This window comes from Peromyscus leucopus, chromosome 13 (assembly GCF_004664715.2).
Source record: "Peromyscus leucopus breed LL Stock chromosome 13, UCI_PerLeu_2.1, whole genome shotgun sequence".
NCBI lineage: Eukaryota > Metazoa > Chordata > Mammalia > Rodentia > Cricetidae > Peromyscus > Peromyscus leucopus.
This window is the reverse complement of record NC_051074.1, coordinates 42,192,996-42,212,339: the sequence shown is the minus strand read 5'-3', so window position 1 is coordinate 42,212,339 and position 19,344 is coordinate 42,192,996. Positions and strand designations below refer to the sequence as shown.

At 37.1% G+C, this 19,344-nt stretch overlaps 1 protein-coding gene across 2 annotated transcripts in view; it reads left to right on the top strand.

The window, feature by feature from the left end:
• The window catches only part of Spag16 (sperm associated antigen 16), an 836,224-nt gene that overhangs the window by 510,531 nt on the left and 306,349 nt on the right, over positions 1-19,344 (top strand). For both annotated transcript variants that reach the window (XM_037210300.1, XM_037210301.1), the window contains one exon: positions 6,790-6,916. In XM_037210300.1, the coding sequence (XP_037066195.1) occupies positions 6,790-6,916 (127 nt within the window). The remainder of the gene's footprint in view (positions 1-6,789; positions 6,917-19,344) is intronic.

Sequence of the window (19,344 nt, the reverse complement as noted above, 5' to 3'; positions counted from 1 at the left end):
AATCTGTATTTAGATAGTCTTCATATATAAGGCAGGGTCCTGTTCTGGTTAGTGTACTTTCATATTTATTTTTATTATTTGGCAGAAAAATCTACTGTAACTTTGAGCTCAATTCATGATCACAGTATCTGCTCTTATAGTAGAGCTTTTCTGTAATCCCAACTTGAAAGGCTTGGGTATTCAGTAAGGTCATTCTATTCTGGCTAAAATTAAACTCCAAACTCTTCTGGAAGTCCTCCATCCTTGGTGTCATTGTTCTCTCGTTGATGGCAGAGCAAGAATTCCTTCTAGATCTTGTGAAATCATAGTCTGAGGAAATCATATTGAGACCCTTACCAACAGCTAATGATGGTGCCTTGCATACTAACTACTGCCAATCTCAACTCAGCTCCTTTTACATAGAATTTCTACACTGCATATTCCAAGAAACTCTGTAAACTAGAGAGTAGTCTTACTGCCCATGCTCATGAGATTTAATTCCATGAGGCTTTACTTCTCTATTTCTTGTTTTCCAATTTAGTGTTTTTAATAATTCTTTGGGAATTTCACTTAATGCACCCTGATCACACTCGCTTCCCAGTTCTCCCAGGTCCACCCTAACCCTTGTGACCTCTCCTTCCCCACCCCACCCCCAAAAAAGAACGAAAAAAAAAAGTTCAATTTATGTTGCCCATATACCCACTGGAGTATGGTTAAATCCCAAGTGACCAGCGTCCTAAGTAAAAAATGAGTACTTCCCTACCTGCACCCCTGCCAGAAGCCATCACCTATGGAGCTACACTTCTGAATCTTCATCACAATTTTTTAAAATTTAATTTAATTTTATTTTACAATATAATTTAGTTCTACATATCAGCCACGGATTCCCTTGTTCTCCCCCCTCCCGCCCCCTCCCCTTCCCGCCCCCCTCCCCTTCCCCCAGCCCACCCCCTATTCCCACCTCCTCCAGGGCAAAGCCTTCCCTGAGGATTGAGATCAACCTGGTAGACTCAGTCCAGGCAGGTCCAGTGCCCTCCTCCCAGATTGAGCCAAGCGTCCCTGCATAAGTCCCAGGTTTCAAACAGCCAACTCATGCACTGAGCACAGGACCCGGTACCACTGCCTGGATGCCTCCCAAACAGATCAAGCCAATTGACTGTCTCACCTATTCAGAGGGACTGATCCAGCTGGGGGCCCCTCAGCCATTAGTTCATAGTTCATGTGTTTCCATTCATTTGGCTATTTGTCCCTGTGTTTTATCCAACCTTGGTCTCAACAATTCTCGCTCATATAAACCCTCCTCTTTCTCACCAACTGGACTCCTGGAGCTCCACCCAGGGCCTAGCCATGGATCTCTGCATCCAGTTCCTTCAGTCATTGGATGGGGTTTCTAGAATGACAGTTCGGGTGTTTGGCCATCCCATCACCAGAGTTCTCTTTAATAGCTTCCTGTATAGGCTGTTACTTTTGGGGGTTGAGTGGGGTGGGGGTTGTCATAGAAGCCTTCAATTTCTTTATTTCTAAGTGCAAAGTCATGGTCATCAAATCATGTGTAACGGAGATTTTTTTTCCTTTCTCTCTGGTATATGACCATGGTATATTGCTTTAATTCAGCAGTAGAAAAAGTATGGCCTAAATAATGTGTGTCTTATATCTTTCTTTTGTTGGAAGAAAATTACTATATTTCTTCTCTGTCATGATTGAAAGTCTGAATCTTAGGAAAGCATCTTTATTGTTCCATAAAAGACATAAAGGAGACTAACATATGTAATGGCAATATAGGGTCATGATCACTTAGATCAACAAGTCCAATATACTATATTTTAAAGTACAAAAATAGAAATGAACTTTGGTAATCAAATCAGTAAATTAACAATAAATCTGAAAAGACTTTATCCTGTCAATAAATCTGAATGTTCTTCATGTGTCAATAGTCATTAGCATGTAGGTGTTCCCATACTAAAAGAATTCACAAGTATAGAGAACTAAATCCAGTATCTATTCAGAATTATGAAAATGGAAGAATAAGTTGGTACATGCCAATTCCAGTGTAGAACATAGTGTATAAAAAATTTCTGAGATATCAAACCAAGGACTCAGACAAAAGTCCTCTGTACTTTTAAAGGAATGGCATAAATGTTAGATTTTAAATTGCTTTTACAAAATAGAACAACAAAATAATAAGCATTTCATTCTTGTTTTTCAAACAACAGATGTCAGTAGAAAGGAAGGTGAAGAATATTGAGATATGACTGAAATGGAAGGGAAAGCTCTTGGTTGATGGCTCTCCCTCCACAAAACACTCAGAATAAATATAACTGAGTTATGAAATAAAATGAATACTGACCAACAAAATGAAAGCAGAGCAAATGAAATGGAATAGAACAAAAATGGTGTTTAACCAAAATATATAAAAGAAAGGAAAGAAATAAAATAGATATGGGAGAAGGCTTTACCTTAAACTAACAAGAATCTAGAATATTAACTGAAAATTCTTATTGGAACATGCTACATTAAAGCTTTGCATCTCTCATATTTGTGGCGAGTCAGAAGCTGTTGTACAGAACAAGAGCATCCTGCATTGTGATTGGCTGGGGAGGAAGGGGTGATGAGTTTGCTTCAGACTTTACCAGTGGATGAAAAAGTAAAAGCAGGAAATATGACCACATTCTGTTTTTATTCAGCATGCCTTCTAGAAATGAAAATGATACTAAAGTCAGTGCTCCTTTGTAGTTAATATTTTTTCATTTTCAGATGTATTTTTAAGATCATTATTATTATTATAGATTATTTATTTTATTTTTGAGATTATAATATGATTATATATTAATTATAATATAATTGCATCACTTCCCTTCCTTTCCTCTCTCCAAACCCTTCCATATATCTCTTACTGCCTCTTTCAAGTTCATGGCCTCTTTTTTCTTTAACTGTTTTTACATGTATATACGTACATACATAGATACATATATACATACATACACACACATACATATATGCCTAAATACATAAATATACCCTGCTTACTCTATATACTGTTACTTGTCTGTATGTTTTCAGCTGACCCTTTGGTATTGGATAAACCACTGGCGTGCTCTTCCCCAGGGAAGACTGTTCTCCCACTCTGTGTTCCTGAGTTGCCTAGGGTTCAGTGTGTCGGCGTGAGGCCTCCTGGGCTTTTCCCTGTCCACTCAGGCATGTCCATTGTTGTCATCCTTGTCTAGCTCATGTTTGGAAAGTAATGAGTCATTTTTTAAGAAGATGATATTGGAGTCCAGCAAGATGGCTCGGCAGGTAACGGTGCTCCCCACACAAGCCCACTGGCCTGAGTTCTATCCCCAGAACACATGTAAAGGTAGAAAGAAAGAACTGACTCCACAGGGTTGTCTTCTGATTGCCACGTATGGGTCATGGCACACATGCCCCTCCACACACCAACACACCACTAGTAAATACAATTTTTAAACTGAAAATAAATAAAAATAGTGGTATGTCTTATATTGAAAAGGTGTTTCCTTGACTTTGAGCAATTATTTTAATTATACTTGTTTTATGTTATGATAAAACTGTAATTTAAATTTTATATTTGCTCTTTTCTGTCATAGGTATAAGATTGTCACTTTTATACTCAGTCTCTGCTCTTCATCCTCTTCCTCTCTCTGCTTCTCTATCCCCATGCTAGAACTTTAACGAGGACAATTGCACTAATATTTAAAGTTGTTTCTTTTAAGAAATGGGATTAGAATATAAACTTTCAAAGAAAAAAATTGTACTCATGCATTTCATACCATTATAAAATAGTGGTTAAATTTCTATAAAAAATAATTTGTTTAAGAAAGAAAAAAAAATTAAGCTGGGCAGTGGTGGCGCACGCCTTTAATCTCAGGACTCAGGAGGCAGAGGCTGGCAGATCTCTGTGAGTTTGAGGCCAGCCTGGTCTACAGAGTGAGATCTAGAGTAGCCAGGGCTGTTATGACAAAGAAAAGAAAGAAAGAAAGGAAGGAAGAAAGGAAGGAAGGAAGGAAGGAAGGAATGAAGGAATTATGAATTTAAAACTATGAATATTAAAATGAAAGAAATGCAGTACTGTAAGATTGAAGTGTACCTTTAAATATTTAAATACCTTGGTATATCTCACAGAGGATGCGGTCCATGTTTCTTTCAGAGCAAATATTCGTATTGTTTTAGGTTCATGGGTCACATGGTCTCCTGTGTAACTATGAAATCCTGTTACCCGAATTAGAAAGCAAGGCAATGTGCATACAAGTTACCGTTTCTAAAATGTTATTTATAAAAGTGAGAAGTTAATTGATAGGCTGTGGCTATTGAGTCCAGTGCATATTCATACAATAACATCATCAAAATATTGTTAGCTGTGGTGGTATTGTGTATTCTAATAAATTTATCTGGGGTCAGAGAACAGACAGCCACTAGATACAAAGGCTAGAAAATGGTGGCACTCACACCTTTAATCCTAGCATTCCAGAGATAGAAATCCCTCTGGATCTCTGTGAGTTCAAGGCCACATTGGAAATAGCCAAGCATGGTGACACACGCCTTTAATCCCAGAAAGCCAGCCTTTAATCCCAGGGAGTGGTGGTAGAAAGCAAAAAGATATATAAGGCGTGAGAACCAGAAACTAGAAGCATTTTTGGCCTGGTTAAGCATTTGGCTGGTTAAGCATGTGGCTGGTTAAGCATTCAGGCTTTTGAGCAGTAGTTCAGCTGAGACCCATTCCGGATGAGGACTCAGAGGCCTCCAGTCTGAGGAGACAAGACCAGCTGAGGATCCGGCGAGGTGAGATAGCTGTGGCTTGTTCTGTCTCTCTGATCTACCAGCATGGACCCCAATAACTCGGCTCGGGTCTGATTTTATTAATAAGAACCTTTAAGATTCCTGCTACAGTTAGCCAAGAGGCTAAGGATATAATGCATTGGTACAGTACTTTGCATGCATTCAGGAGGCCCTAGTTCAATTCCCAGAACCACAAAACAAACAGAAAAGCAAACAAAACTATTATTAGCCAATCTCCTAACTTTTTATGTTTAAAGTAAATTAATACTGAATAATCTTAATTTGTTTAATAAGTTTATGTCTTTATTAATGATATGTTACTATAATACTCTTAACATGCAAAGAGGGAGTAATTGGAATCCATATTCAAATTTGGATAAACATTAATATTTCTTGGTATCTTAAAACTGTCAAAATTTACAAAGTGAGGAGAAAACTTTTCTTAACATTTCTGAGGCACCAGGCTTAAAGTGATCTCTCTCCTTCTGTTTTCTATTTGCCCACTCAGTCAAAGACATCTATGGTAGAAATGTGTTGAACATCCGAGTACATTCAGTTAAGGCATTTCCTCTGTCTGAGTCATTTCCTCCACCCAGAGTCAACCACCTATTCTGCTGGTTCTTGTCCAGGTTCAGGGCTGGCATCCAGCCTTCTGCCTCTGGTGCAGGATTGCCCACTACATCATCTGATCACAGGAAATACAGCAAAGCCAGAGACAAGATGCACAGTTAGAGGTCACTGATGCTTCTGCTAGTGATGTATTTGTGCTGTCTTCTCTGTTCTGAGCACTGTTATTTACTGATTGTACTTTCTCTAGTTTTACAATTGGTTTATAAATAACATTATTTTAAAATGATTTGCCATTACAGATGAAGGTGATTCTGCACAGTGTGTGTCCTGTTTTAAGGGACAGTCCATCCATAAAATGGCAAATGGTGAAGACACAGTGGCCTCTTCTCTTCACTCATTTCCTGTAGTTCAGATCAATGGCTCTCAAACTTCAGCATGCATCTGAATTCCCCAGTGTGCTTGCTAAAACAGATTGCTGGGCCCCACTCCAGAGCGTCTGATTCAATAGGTTTGAGATGAGGCTGAGAATTTGCATTTTGGATCCAGTCCCAAGTGATGCTGATACTGCTAGTCTGAATGAAACACTCTGAAAAACACTTGTTTAGATTCTCATCCCCAAAGGCAAATTACAAATACCAGAGGAGGCATTAACACACCGATGCCTGGATCCATCATGGATCAATTGGAAGGGAGTATTTTGGGCTTGAAACTGGAGATGAGTACTCTTCAAAAGTGTGGCCAGTCATTGTGTTGTAGAGACAAAGCTGAGATACCACATGGGAAAATAGTGACCTAAGAAAGTTGACTTGATCTTATGGATTGGTGGGAGGTTTTCTTTTCATAACACATTCTTCTGTTAGTTGGAAACAATTTTTATTTAATTATTTCAATGTGTAAATAAATAGTATAGGGCCAGTAAGATTGTTCCAGTGGATAAAAGTGCTTTTGATAAGGCTGATGACCTCAGCATGATTGATAGAACCCACAATGGTGGGAAGGAGAGTGAACTTCTACAAGCTGTCCTCTGTCCTCTATGTGTCCCTAAAGAAACCTTTTAAAAAGTAGTATAAAGATAACACTGCAAATGGTTCCATAATTTGAAGGTAATTTAAATTTATTTGATCCTACTAATTGTTTTAAGTCCTTACATAATTATACAATGTTTCTTTAAACTGTTCTTTGATAATCTGTGACAGTCTCATTCTGTAAACCCATGCCATTCTGTAATTCATGACTGCCCTGCCTCCAGAGTTTTAGATTATAGGCACTGTGCCTAAGATATTGTTACTGTAAATGTGTGTGTGTATGTGCATTCATGTGTCTGCTATTTTTAAATGATGTTGCATTTCAGTTCTTGGGTTTTTATTATTATTATTAGCATTGCATAAGATGCAACAACATTTAGATACAAAGTCCCAAATCCTTGTTCTTAATCTCACTCCGCAGTGAACGGTGCAGATATACATTATATGGACACACAGACTCTGTGAACAGCATTGAGTTTTTCCCCTTCTCCAACACTCTTCTCACCGCTTCTGCAGACAAGACCTTGTCTGTGTGGGATGCACGAACAGTAAGTCAATTACCTGCCCTCTACCCAGGTTAATTAGTTTAAGCATTGGTAGTCACTCTTTAGGTAATGGGTACCTGTCTGTGGTGCTGGGGGCGCTGTGCTATGTCATATACATAGATGTCAGAGGACAACTTTTCAGAGTTGGTTCACTCCTTACACATCACGGGTTCAAGAATAAAACTCCCATCCTCAGGCTTGACTTACACACAGACCATCTCACTGCTTCCCAAGCAGAAAGAAACTGCAATAAAGAAAAGAGGAGATAACACATAATTATTTTAAATATAGATTTACAAAATTTGAAGACTAATAAGTTGTGTTTTCATTTTCATTTTAGTTATATCTGATGAGGATTTTATTATTAAAATTAGATAATTCAATTTGTGAAATAAAATGAAAATATTAAATAAAGTATTGATGTCAAATTATTTATATAAAAATAGCAATTCTAGTCAAACAGTGATTTTATCAAAACCACACTAGTTCTTGTGATTTTGTTTCCAATTTTAAAATTTTATTTAAGAAATAAATGATAGCTGGGCAGTGGTGGTACATGCCTTTAGTCCCAGCACTTGGGAGGCAGAGCCAGGTTGATCTCTGTGAGTTTGAGGCCAGCCTGGTCTACAGAGTGAAATCCAGGACAGGCACCCAAAAACTACAACAGAGAAACCCAGTCTTGAAAAACAAAACAAAACCACCACCACCACCACCACCACCACCACCAACAAAAAACCCATAATTACCCCCTCCTAGAAATCACTCATATTTTAAAGTTCAAACTACATATGTTATTCTAGAGTTATTTTTTATATTTTGTCTGTACAAGATGGATTATTACTGGTTTTTATTCAAATTATTCATGAAATATTTAATGCAAGTGGACTTGATGTGGTGTTGAAAGGGTGACCAGAACTGTCACCTCTGTCCTCCCTGTGGCAGTCAGGACGGTGTGCTGCATTGACAAAGGTCATACTGTTTGATTTGTGACATCAGCTTCATCTCTGGCACTATTCTTCCTTTAAATGCTTAAAAATATGTAAAGTTCTTAATAAATGACGAATTACCTGGGTATCGAGAAGGTCTGGGCCTAAGAGAAGACGAATGACATCCTTTTCTTGTTAGAGAAACAATGGCAATTCACTTTTGTCACATCAATGTGATCAATTACTCTTGAGGCACCTCTAAAATATTTTTGATGCGTTAGGAAAATGCCCAGTGGATTATATTCTCATAAATTAGTTTTAAGCTGCCTTTTTCACAGTCAAACATATACTAGTCTTAAATCATTAACTCACCACAGCAACTTATTATTACAGGCAATGAAAGTGGAGACCTCCAAGTCAGTCTCCCAGTCAACTAGACAGATCCGCTCTGAATTCTGTGAGGGTTGAGGAGTGTGATATAAATCTTTATAATTACTAGATAGAGATTGTAAAAGAGGGCAGAGTTTTGGAAACTCATGAAATTGATGTCTTATGGGGTTGAATGTCTTTTTTCTCAAAGTTATAAAACAGTAAAACTACTTTATTAAAATTGAAAACTAAGATTGTTTTTCTGTCAGAAAATAATATGTAGTTAATTTAGTGAAAAATTATGATGCCTTCCTAAAAAATCAGCACGAAAAGTCCCCATCCATGAGTAGTTTAAAGTACTGTTTAAAACAAATGCAGTGAGGTTGTTTAGTCATTCCCTAGACCAATGAAAAGACTAAGGCTTCTGGTATTTTTTAAGACAAGGAATGTGTCTCCTGGGCAGTAACTTATGAACAACAAAAGGCAAAACAAAGTTCTGGGCTGGGTCAGAGTGGGGCTGGCAATGGTCAGTGTGGCTGGCATTTCCTCACTCAGGCAGTCCATAACCTGGTGGCCTTGACTGTGGCACCTGTCCAGAGATAGCCTGGTCCCGACTTCACCTTAAGATCCAGGAATTGATCTCTCTGAGTGCCTACGAAGTAGAGAAACTAAGAGGTCACAAAAGAGCTAACATATTATGTCCTGTCTCTGTGACCCCTGTCTTTGTCATAGTTCAACCTCACTCTCCCAGAGGTGTGCAGTTCCACAGACAAGAGCTGTGTATTCTGAAAGGAGCACTACAACATTCAGAGCTCAGCATGCAGAGGGCTAGGGAAGCACAGCTGGTCCTCTTCTCTTGGGTTATATTTTTCATTTATTTTTTTTCTCACGTAATATATCCTGATTACAGGTTTACCCTTCCTTGACTTCTTCCAGTTCCTCCCTACCTCCCCTTCCATTCAGAACCCACCCATCTGTCTCTCATTAGAATACAAATGGACTCCTAAGAGATAATAATAAAATATAATATAATATAAAACAAAAATTAACACATCCAAATTGAACAAAACAAACAGAAGGGAAAGAGCCCAAGAAAAGGCACAAGAAATAGATCCCATTGTCCACACACTCAGGATTCCCATAAAAACACTAAACTGGAAGTCATACTATATACAGAGAGGACCTGTAGGATTCACAGAGAGAAGAAGAAATATATATTAATAAAATAATAAGAAAAAAGGGAGTGGGAAGCCCTGACAGAACATTATGAGACAAGGAATCTCCAAAGATGCCATTGAGTTTGTTACTGTAGGTTCATTTTCACTTTAGCAATTTTTATTGGTGATGTTTGTGCCAAGCAACATCATAAGTCCTCAGAAGGCTATAGACAGAATCTTGTCATCAAAGGATATGCAGACTTTTAGGGAGCGGGTATACATGTAAATAAATTTAGGAGGAATAGTAATTATTATATATCCTATAATTGTTGATTTGGCTTTTTGTAGCATTTATTGAATATTTCCTACCTGCAATCACTGTACTTAAACATCTACATAATGCTTTGTAGAACCTGATTAAGTGGGTACCATTTATTGTTTTACTCCTGTACTGGGGATACATGCTTATCAAGACAGAAACATTACCCAAGATCAGCCAATGAAGCAGAAACAGAGGCAGGTGCATGAAGCAGGATGCCTCTGCAACTTCCGGCTGATGCCTTCTCACCCTTGGCCATTTCTATGCCCCTGTGATCAGCCAGCACTTTAGCATTCTACCATAAAAGTTCAGAAACTTTTCCATTAAACTGTCTTAGGCATTTACTAATGAACTGATATTGTGTATATGTAAACACACACACACAAACACACACACCTTTTAAAAAAAGTAATATAAATGGCAGTATTAATATTGTTTTATAGTCTCTGATTTTGGTTGGTTCTAACAAAAGATACTAATAATTCTAAAATGGCACTTATTTTTAAAAGATGACTTAATATGCTTATATTTTCAAAATTTTCTGGTTCAATGATTAATTAATACAATTGATAAACCAAAACTTAAACCTGTGTGTAGACTTATCAGCTACAAGAGCTGCAAATAATTCTTCATAAAGACAGAGAATCCTAAAACAAAGAACTCTGGGCTGGTGGGATGGCTCAGAGGATTAAGGCACTTGATGCCAAGACTGAGGATCTAAACTCAAGCCCAAGGATCTACATGGAGAGTTGACTCCTGCAAGGTGTCCTCTGACTTCTACCATGTAGTATGGTATACACACACACACACACACACACACACACACACACACACACACACACACACACATTCATCTACCAACTAAACAAAATATTTTGATAAAATTTTCATGATATTAATTAGCCTCAGGAAATACTTAAAGCTTTTAAATACTTTAAAACAATATAGAGAATTCTTCAGTTAAATAATTTGCTACAACAACTTGCAAAGATTACTGCCCTTGCAGAGATTTGGCAAAAGAAACTCTGACAAACATGTTATCTGATGTTCTATAGCAGTTTCCTTTGAAAATGGTACCTTTTTTTGTTCCCTATAATGTCACCTTTCCTTTGAAGGGATGATTAGATGTATAATTATTTTTAAAAATTATTTTCTGATTACACACCGTTAAGACACGCTTGCCATCACATAAAAGGTCAACAAATTAGGAATATATGAACCTGGCAGCAGTAGTGGGGTTCGTGTGGATAAGGCACTAGTCATCATTACAACTTTTAAAAAGTGTTTTGTTAAAAAACTAAGTGTGAAATTCTGTGGGAGCAGAAAACATCTTCTTGGCGGTCTCTGACTCACTAGAAAGATTGTGAAGATGCTAGTCATCAAAGGACAAGTTGGCATAAAATTAACCAAATTAAAAATACCTCCATTTCTTTTAAATTGCTGTGAGCATTTTAGGATGTTAGACAGCCCTGGAATTGTTCTCATAGACTGTTGTTCACCCGGCTTTGGCAAACTTCATATTTTGCCCATGTACTCTACCAACACTCACTGCTCTGTCTCTAATTCCTACAAGTTACCTGTTGTTGGTTTTTACTCTTAGGCTCTTTGCTCTTTTGCCTCTTTGCTCCTTGGGGTGGCCTGACACACAGCTCCCAAATAAATACACAGGGAGGCTTATTCTTTCTTATAAATGCCTGGCCTTAGCTTGGTTTATTTCTGACCAGCTTTTTTTTTTTTTTTTTTTTTTTTTAATATAAATTATCCCATATACCTTTTGCCTCTGGGCTTTCTCCTTTTCTTACTTCTGTGTATCTTACCACATGGCTGGCTGTTTGGCTGGGTGGTTGGGTGGCTGACTCCCTAGTGTCCTCCTCTCCTCCTTTCCTTGTTCCTTGATCTCTCTTGTTTGCTCTCTTTTTCCTTCTATTTATTCTCTCTGCCTGCCAGCCCCACCTATCCTTTCTCCTGCCTTGCTATCAGCTGTTCAGCTCTTTATTAGACCAATCAGGTGTTTTAGACAGGCAAGGCAATACAGCCTCACAGAGTTAAACAAATGAAACATAAAAGAATGCAACACATCTTTGCATTATTAAAACAAATGTTCTATAACATAAACAAATGTAACAGTTACCCTCCGTTCTTAAGCACACCAAATCTTCAGCACATAGAATTAGCCGTAGTATTTACAACAATTGGTCTTTTGAAAGCTTCATTCTGTTACTCCAGCCACCTAACCACATCTCCCTCTGATCCTTGGTGAATTTGTCTCTGTCCTTAAAGACATACTTCATCCTCCCACAAGAATTCTTCATGCCTCAAAGGTCAGATATTTGGAGAGGCAACTAAGGAAATTCTGTATGCCTTACAACTTTGCTAATTATTTCTTTGTAAAGTATTTAATGCTGAATTTCATAAATGAGACATTATTTTCCCCACCAAATGGCAAATAGCACCAATTTGTTAACATATTAGACAGTGACTAATGGCTTCAATGATGTGGTAGAAACATACATTTAAAAAGTCAAATGTACTTACTGTTTAGCTATAAGACCGTGACTGAATCAGCTCATATGTACTTTATAAACCACAGCATAGCATCAGCACAAAGTCTTTAAGCCTGGCTCCAAATCCACAACCTATACCTTATTATCAGGGAGACCTTGAACAAAACGCATAAATATCTTGTTCTTAGTTTCTTCATTTATAAGATATATAAGTATAGTAGTGGTACATATCATGTAAGAATGTGATGGTTGTGAAATAATAAATCACGCAAACGATTTATAAACACAACTCATAAGAATTCAGTATTTCTGATGTTTTGGATTAAATTGATTTATTTTGTATACAGTGACTTATTGTGATTAAAATACTTATTTGCAAATTTTAAGAAAGAATGGGTTGTTTTAACCAAATGCAGTTATTTTCAATAGGGATACAATGAAAGATGATAAGGTGAACCAAACCATCTACGTCTACTGCAGGCCAAGTTCACAGACTTCTAGACAGTATTTGTCTATGATATAAACCTCTCAGTTTGATATAAACAACCAATTTCAGTGATAAAGACCAATGGGGTGACTATCTATACATAAGAAAATTATTGTGTAGAAGTCTGTAAACTTTGCACAGACTATTTAATTCATGTTACTTTTATATATTTCGAAGATAAGTTTCTGGTAAATTTTTTTCATTGTTCCTTTTAACTCGGAATTAAATGCAATCCATACAAGCTGGCTATTTGTTCTGTTAGACACTTTAGACAGTTTTACTCTCACAAGGAACAGTGCAAGTTACAGAATAATTTGACCATATTACTTAAGAAGGTGAAAAAAAGATAAACCATTCTTAAATAGTGTTCTTCTATTAATGGTCCTTTTCTAATTACGACCCAGTCCCTCGAGCATCAGAGTTCATTTCCTTGTGGGCTGCATCGTAACATTTCCATTTTAAAGCCACACAAAGTAAAGAAGGCTTGGCTAGCAAGGCCTCTACAAGCAATGCATTCTCCTTTGACCTGGTGGTGATGTGGAGACGTTGACAACGCTCTGACCTCAGTTTCACTGCCTCGTCCACTTCGTCACCCTTTTACTCAGACTCAGTGAACGGCATGGCCAAGCAATTGGCGGAGTTCAAGCAAAGCAGAGGCCTTCCTTTCAGATGTGGTAGAAGTTTTAACCTCTGTGATTGAATGACTAGGAAGGCTGACTGGACTAGGACCTCTGCACGAGTCAGACATTTGTGTAGCTTGATCTGCTTGGGGGGCGGGGTGCCCTGGCAGTAGGATCAGGATCCATCCCTGGTGCATGAGCTGGCTTTTTGGAGTGCACTACCTATGGTGGGACACCTCCCACAGCCTAGATGCAGACCTGCCTCTACTGTATGTACCAGGCTCTGCTGACTCCCCATGGGAGGCCTTACCTTATTGAAGAAGGGAATGGGGGTTGAGTTGGGGGACAAAGCCGGGGGGTAGGGGGTGGGGGGAATCAGTGATTGGTAGGTAAAAATGAATGAAAAATTTAATAATAAAAAGGAAAAAACTGACATAATAATAATGAGATTATCTTAATCATAGAATGTACTCTGTCATACAAAGATGGCCCTCTATTACCTCCAGCTTTTTTTGCCTCATGTGTAGTAAGATATGGGTTTGAACGTCACAAAGAAAATTGAATCTAGGTTCTGTAACTTCCTGGTTGTGTCTGGTAACTATGATATTTAACATCTCTAAAGTTCAAGATTCTCTTTTTAATGAGAATAAAATTTAAATAAGTATATATATATATATATATATATATATATATATATATAAATTACACACACATATAGTGTTACCTACATATACATATATGGCCCAAAATGTCATTTATTTGTCTCCTTATAGGCATCTGAAAATTGTGGCATGGTCTTCTCCTGGATTGCACTCCCCTCTCCTTGGAGGACAGGTTGAATGGTGCTTAATGAAACTGAATGATTCCATAACACATCACTTAGCTCAGTGTTTGGTCTGTTGCTGTCACTTTGAGGAATTCAGTGACTGTAACTCATTGAGCTAATTGTAATGCCACAGCTGTGTGGTGTTGATCTGACCTGCCTTGCTGCCTGTAGTTCCTTAATTTCAGTTCAACATGTAGAAATTGCTTAGGAATAATCTTGTCACCATTATTTATTCTTTTGCACATTTGGCCTATTAAAACTTCAGTGATGACAGCTTGGCTGTTCCTTGTATAGACTTAACTTTGAATTCATTAGAGCAACACATGCTAATTATGCTTTTTATGTATCATTGATGAAATTGGAAATTAAATGTAGTATTTTTTGGCAAGTGTTTCTAGCATCTTACTGTGATTGTGATCAGTGTAAAATAAAATTTCATCTTATCACATAAATCTATAGCACAAGATGACTAGTAACAGTGATAAATAATCACTGATGCCCTATGTCATCATGTTTTTATCTACCATTCCTTGTATTCAAACCTTTCATTTCATATAGAAAGTACTGTAAAAGACGGTGAGCAGTTTAGTGTTACCTACTGGGTTAGGTGATTGTACATCTCGGACATAGAAGTAAAAGCTTCTAAATGTATTGAGAAACAAAATTAAATTATATGCTTTATTAAAAAATCACAGTGATCATTTGGTGTTGTTTCTGTCACATAGTATTAAGTACGGACATTTGTGTAGAAATCTGGAGTGTAGGAAATGCAGAGAAGCAGGACAAATAATATTGGAAAATAGAAACTAACAGTGATAAAAGAATTAATTCGATGGGGAAAGTAGGGTTTGTTTTCCATGAGCCATTCTTGGAAAAACCAATATCCCACTGTATTATTGCTGTTATGGCTTGCACTGAATTTATCATCTTATAATTTATAAATATATATAAATATATACAGAACTTATATCTAATAAAATATAAAGCATATTAAAATAGAAAAATCAGCAGCTTTCCTCTCAGATAATAAAACATTTTAAATTAAAATGAAAATTAACAACACTAACTATAATATGCTGTATAACAAAAGATATTTTATAGTATAAAAGAATGTTCCGATCGGTGTTGGCACACACCTTTAATCCCAGCACTTGGGAGGTAGAGGCAGGCAGATCTTTGTGAGTTCAAGGCCAGCCTGGTCTACAGAGTGAGATCCAGGAAAGGTGCAAAACTATACAGAGAAACCCTGTCTCGAAAAAAAAATGCATCTCCACATCAGTGATGATATGTAAACAAATATTGACACATACATAAATGATAGTCCAGATTTTTTAATGTGTGGAGGCAAGCCTACCACATAGCTTCATTATAAAGTAATATGTAAATGGAATGAAATCCAAAGGAAGATCTAGATATTGTTTTTTATTTGAGTGATATTTGAAACTGAAAAATTATTCATTTTTATGTGATTAGATAGAAGCAGTTGATAAATAAAATTTTAAAAAGTTAATAGACAATGTCATAGACATTTAGTTATAATATTACTATAAAACATAAAGTTGAAAACAGATGATACATTGATAACCCTACCGAGAAAACAGACTACAGAGGCAGGAAATGGATTGAAGAATGCACTGTATAATATATACCTTTATTTAAAAAGGTAAAATCTCCTTAGATCACCTTTATTTTCTTTATTATTTTGTTCTTATTCTTCTGCTCTTTATTTTGTTGGGTTGTTTTTTTTTTTTTTTTTTTTTTTTTTTGGTTTTGTTTGTTTGTTTAATTTTTCCTTCTCCTTTCTCCACCTCGGACACTGCGATTCTAGGTATTCATTCCCATGTCCAGTTATAGTGTGGTGGTGGGGTGTGCAACCGGGGCATTCTGTGTGCGGAAGCACACTACTGAGCTGTGTTCCCAGCCCCGCTCCTTGACATTCACAAAGAATCGCCACTGTCACCATTTTCTCTCAGTTTCTCATTCCTCAATTCCTCAGCTTCTATTTCTCATATGTCTCCAAAGCTTGGATATCTGGTTACAGCATCATCTAATTTGAAGACTCCTTGTGGTGTTTTGTCAATGAATTTTTGCTGTTTTAAATTTCTTATTTACACAAGTAAAATCATATTCAACAGAAGTGGATTTTTCAAACATACAAACAAAACCAAACAACATTAATGTGGTTACCTTTCAATATTATAAGCTTTCAAATTTTTATGTATTTCCATTATGCTTGCTCTATTCAAAATAATTCATATGGTAGTCTATGCCTAGTTTTGTCTAACTAATGTGCTTTACTTGCCTTATTTTCCTTAACTTATCATGAGTATTTTATATATTAGTATATACACATTCTTATTCTTAATTTTAATGCAATCACTGATATGTTATATTTTATAGAGATATCAATGTTTGACATTGGAACTATTCATGTATATATATGCATATATATTCACTCCTTTATTTAGCACATCATTATTCATATTATTTGAGCCATGAAAACCCAAGGGCTCATTGATAGATGAATGGATAATCACACTCATTTCCCTTTTTACTTTGGCACTACATACTGCCCTTGTGAAAAACCAATTTATATTTGTGCATTCTTATGTACTATATAAAGGACTACTACTTTTTAATGGCATATTTAGGAATTTGAGGCATACCTGACATCAATATTTCAAAGATTTCTTCAATAGCCTCTGTGTTTCTGTGAGATCTATTCTGCCAATCTTCACTGAATAGCCTGGCCCAGCACTGTGCTTGACATCTCCAAGGGCCACTTTCCTCATCAAGGCTTTTCTTCTGCATCATGTTGCTTCTCTGCCTAGGGCATTCTGTTAGCACAATTTAATGGTTCAAATTTAAGTTGAAAGAAGTTAATGCTCCTGGCAGTAAATGGAAGACAGCAGATAAATAGCTCAGCCTCACTTTCCCTGAGAAAGTGAAGTATATTTTATATAACATATTTAATTAGTACAAACCTTGGAATTTTCCTAAAACACTCTCATTATAGGATATTTCACTTTTTCTCTCCCCTTTCTCACAGATTTGCCTTTATTTTCTGGTTCACCACTCAGAGAAAATCCTTCAAAGCTGTTGGATGTTTTTGCTCTTTTGGGGGGCCCACCACCCAGCTCCCTTATAAATGGTTCACAGAGGCTTGTTCTTAATTATAAATGCCTGGTGATAGCTTGGCAAGTTTCTAGCCAGCTTTTCTTTAATAATCCTGTGTATCTTCTGCCTCTGGGCTTTTACCTTTTTCTATTTCTGTATATCTTTCTTTCTTATTCCATTCCTGGTTGTGTGGCTGGGTGGCTGGCCCCCTGCGTCTTCCTCCTCCCACTTTCTTCTTTTTTCCTACCAGATTTCTCTTTCAATTAATTCCCTCTGCCTGTCAGGCCCACCTATCCTTTTTCCTGTCTTGCTGTTGGCCATTCAGTTCTTTATTAGGCCATCAGGTGTTTTAGATAGGCTAAGTATCACAGCTTCACAGAGTTAAACAAATGCAACAGAAAAAAAATGCAACACATCTTTGCATCATTAAACAAATGTGATAAACAAATGTTTATTTATTATTTATTATTATTTGTTATTCACAGCATAAACAAAAGTAACACACCTTAAAATAATATTCTACAAGAAATCAAAATATTTATTGCAGTTATATTTTGATGGGATTGGCCCTAATGGGCAGAGGCCTTCTTCATCTAGCTGCACATGGCAGGTCTAAGGCATGTTGCTCATAATGCAGCAAAGGTGATATGGGCAATTTGGCTTCACTTTACCTCTTTGTCCTTATTGCTTTCACATTGTCTAGCACTGTTAGAAAGGAAGGGTCTTAAATCACAGCACTCTTGATATTGCCTCACCACAAGTGCTTGACCTTATCAAATATTTCACAAAGGGTGAATCTCATTTTGTCAATAGTTACAAGTGAACACAGGCATGGGACTCAAAACGAAAAATAAACTGACAGTACATGAACACCCTGCAGAGGTGTAGTGATCACCTGGCTCGGGAGAAGATAGAATACAGATCCTGGGAGGGAGAGCAGGCCAGGTTAGTGAAAACAGGGAGACTTACCAGAGGACTGCAGTTCTGCCCTCCAGAGTAAAATTAGGAGGCTTCTATGTGCCACTTCAGTTAGAAGGTACAACTGGATCTATTTTGTCTGACTACGAGAAACCATGGGTTTTACGTCCTTGGTAAAGATTGGCTCCAGAAACTAATACAATGAAGAATTTAGAGTAGGTGTGAAAAAATATTATCCCTATGAATTTTTTATATAGGTGTTCTTTGGAGGCCTACCAAGTGTTTCTGGCTTGGAAAAGCTGACATATACACACTATAGTGGAGCAAATACTGACTTAAAAATAGAAATATCTATGAAGCAAACAATGGTTTTGTTTTATGTAAAACATTAAAAAGACACCACCTGTAGAGAAGTGTGAAAAATGTTGACAGAGAACACCTATGGATAAGCCATGAAAAGATGTTCAAATAAATGAGCTGGCAGAGAGAAAAATGAGACTCCCAAGTCGCAATGTGTACCATCTTGCTGCAATCAGGGGAAAGTAAGTGTTTTGGGTCAATGTAGATCAAAAAAATTTAAAAAATTCAAATAGGGAAATTGTTGGAAGAAAAGGGGGTTTTAGCAGGAGAAATGAGTGGCGAGGGAGGAAAGTGGGGGTGAGGACATGTGTGTGGAATTATAGAAGACTAATAAAAAGTGGACTGGGCCAAATGAAGGTAATATGGGCATGGCAACTAATGAATATATAGGGTAGATGGACATCACAGCAAAAGCCTACTCAGATATTTCAGATTGGTACTATGAAGACTAATTTTACAAAACAAACTTTAACAGAGTGTCAGTGCTCTGATGAGTACGTGGGAGTGAGAAAGGGGAAAAGAGGCCAGCCTGAATGGAGTGCAGTCCATGACTTGAGGGATTTACAGTTATTGGTCTATTAAGCCCAGTTAGCAAGAAATATTAATTAAATATTACTTATTAACTTAAACACAGTGAGAACAAGGCACCAGGTCTGCAACTGCATTAGGTTCGGAGGGTGGCTTGTTCTGATTTGAGAATTTCTAGAAGGTACTCGAGCTGACCTGCTGAGGGGAGATTGAAAGAAGCAAGAAAATGGCAATCATAGCTGCTGACTTTGGTGGTATTCAAATAAACTAAGAGTCATGGAAGTGATAAGTCAAATTGCT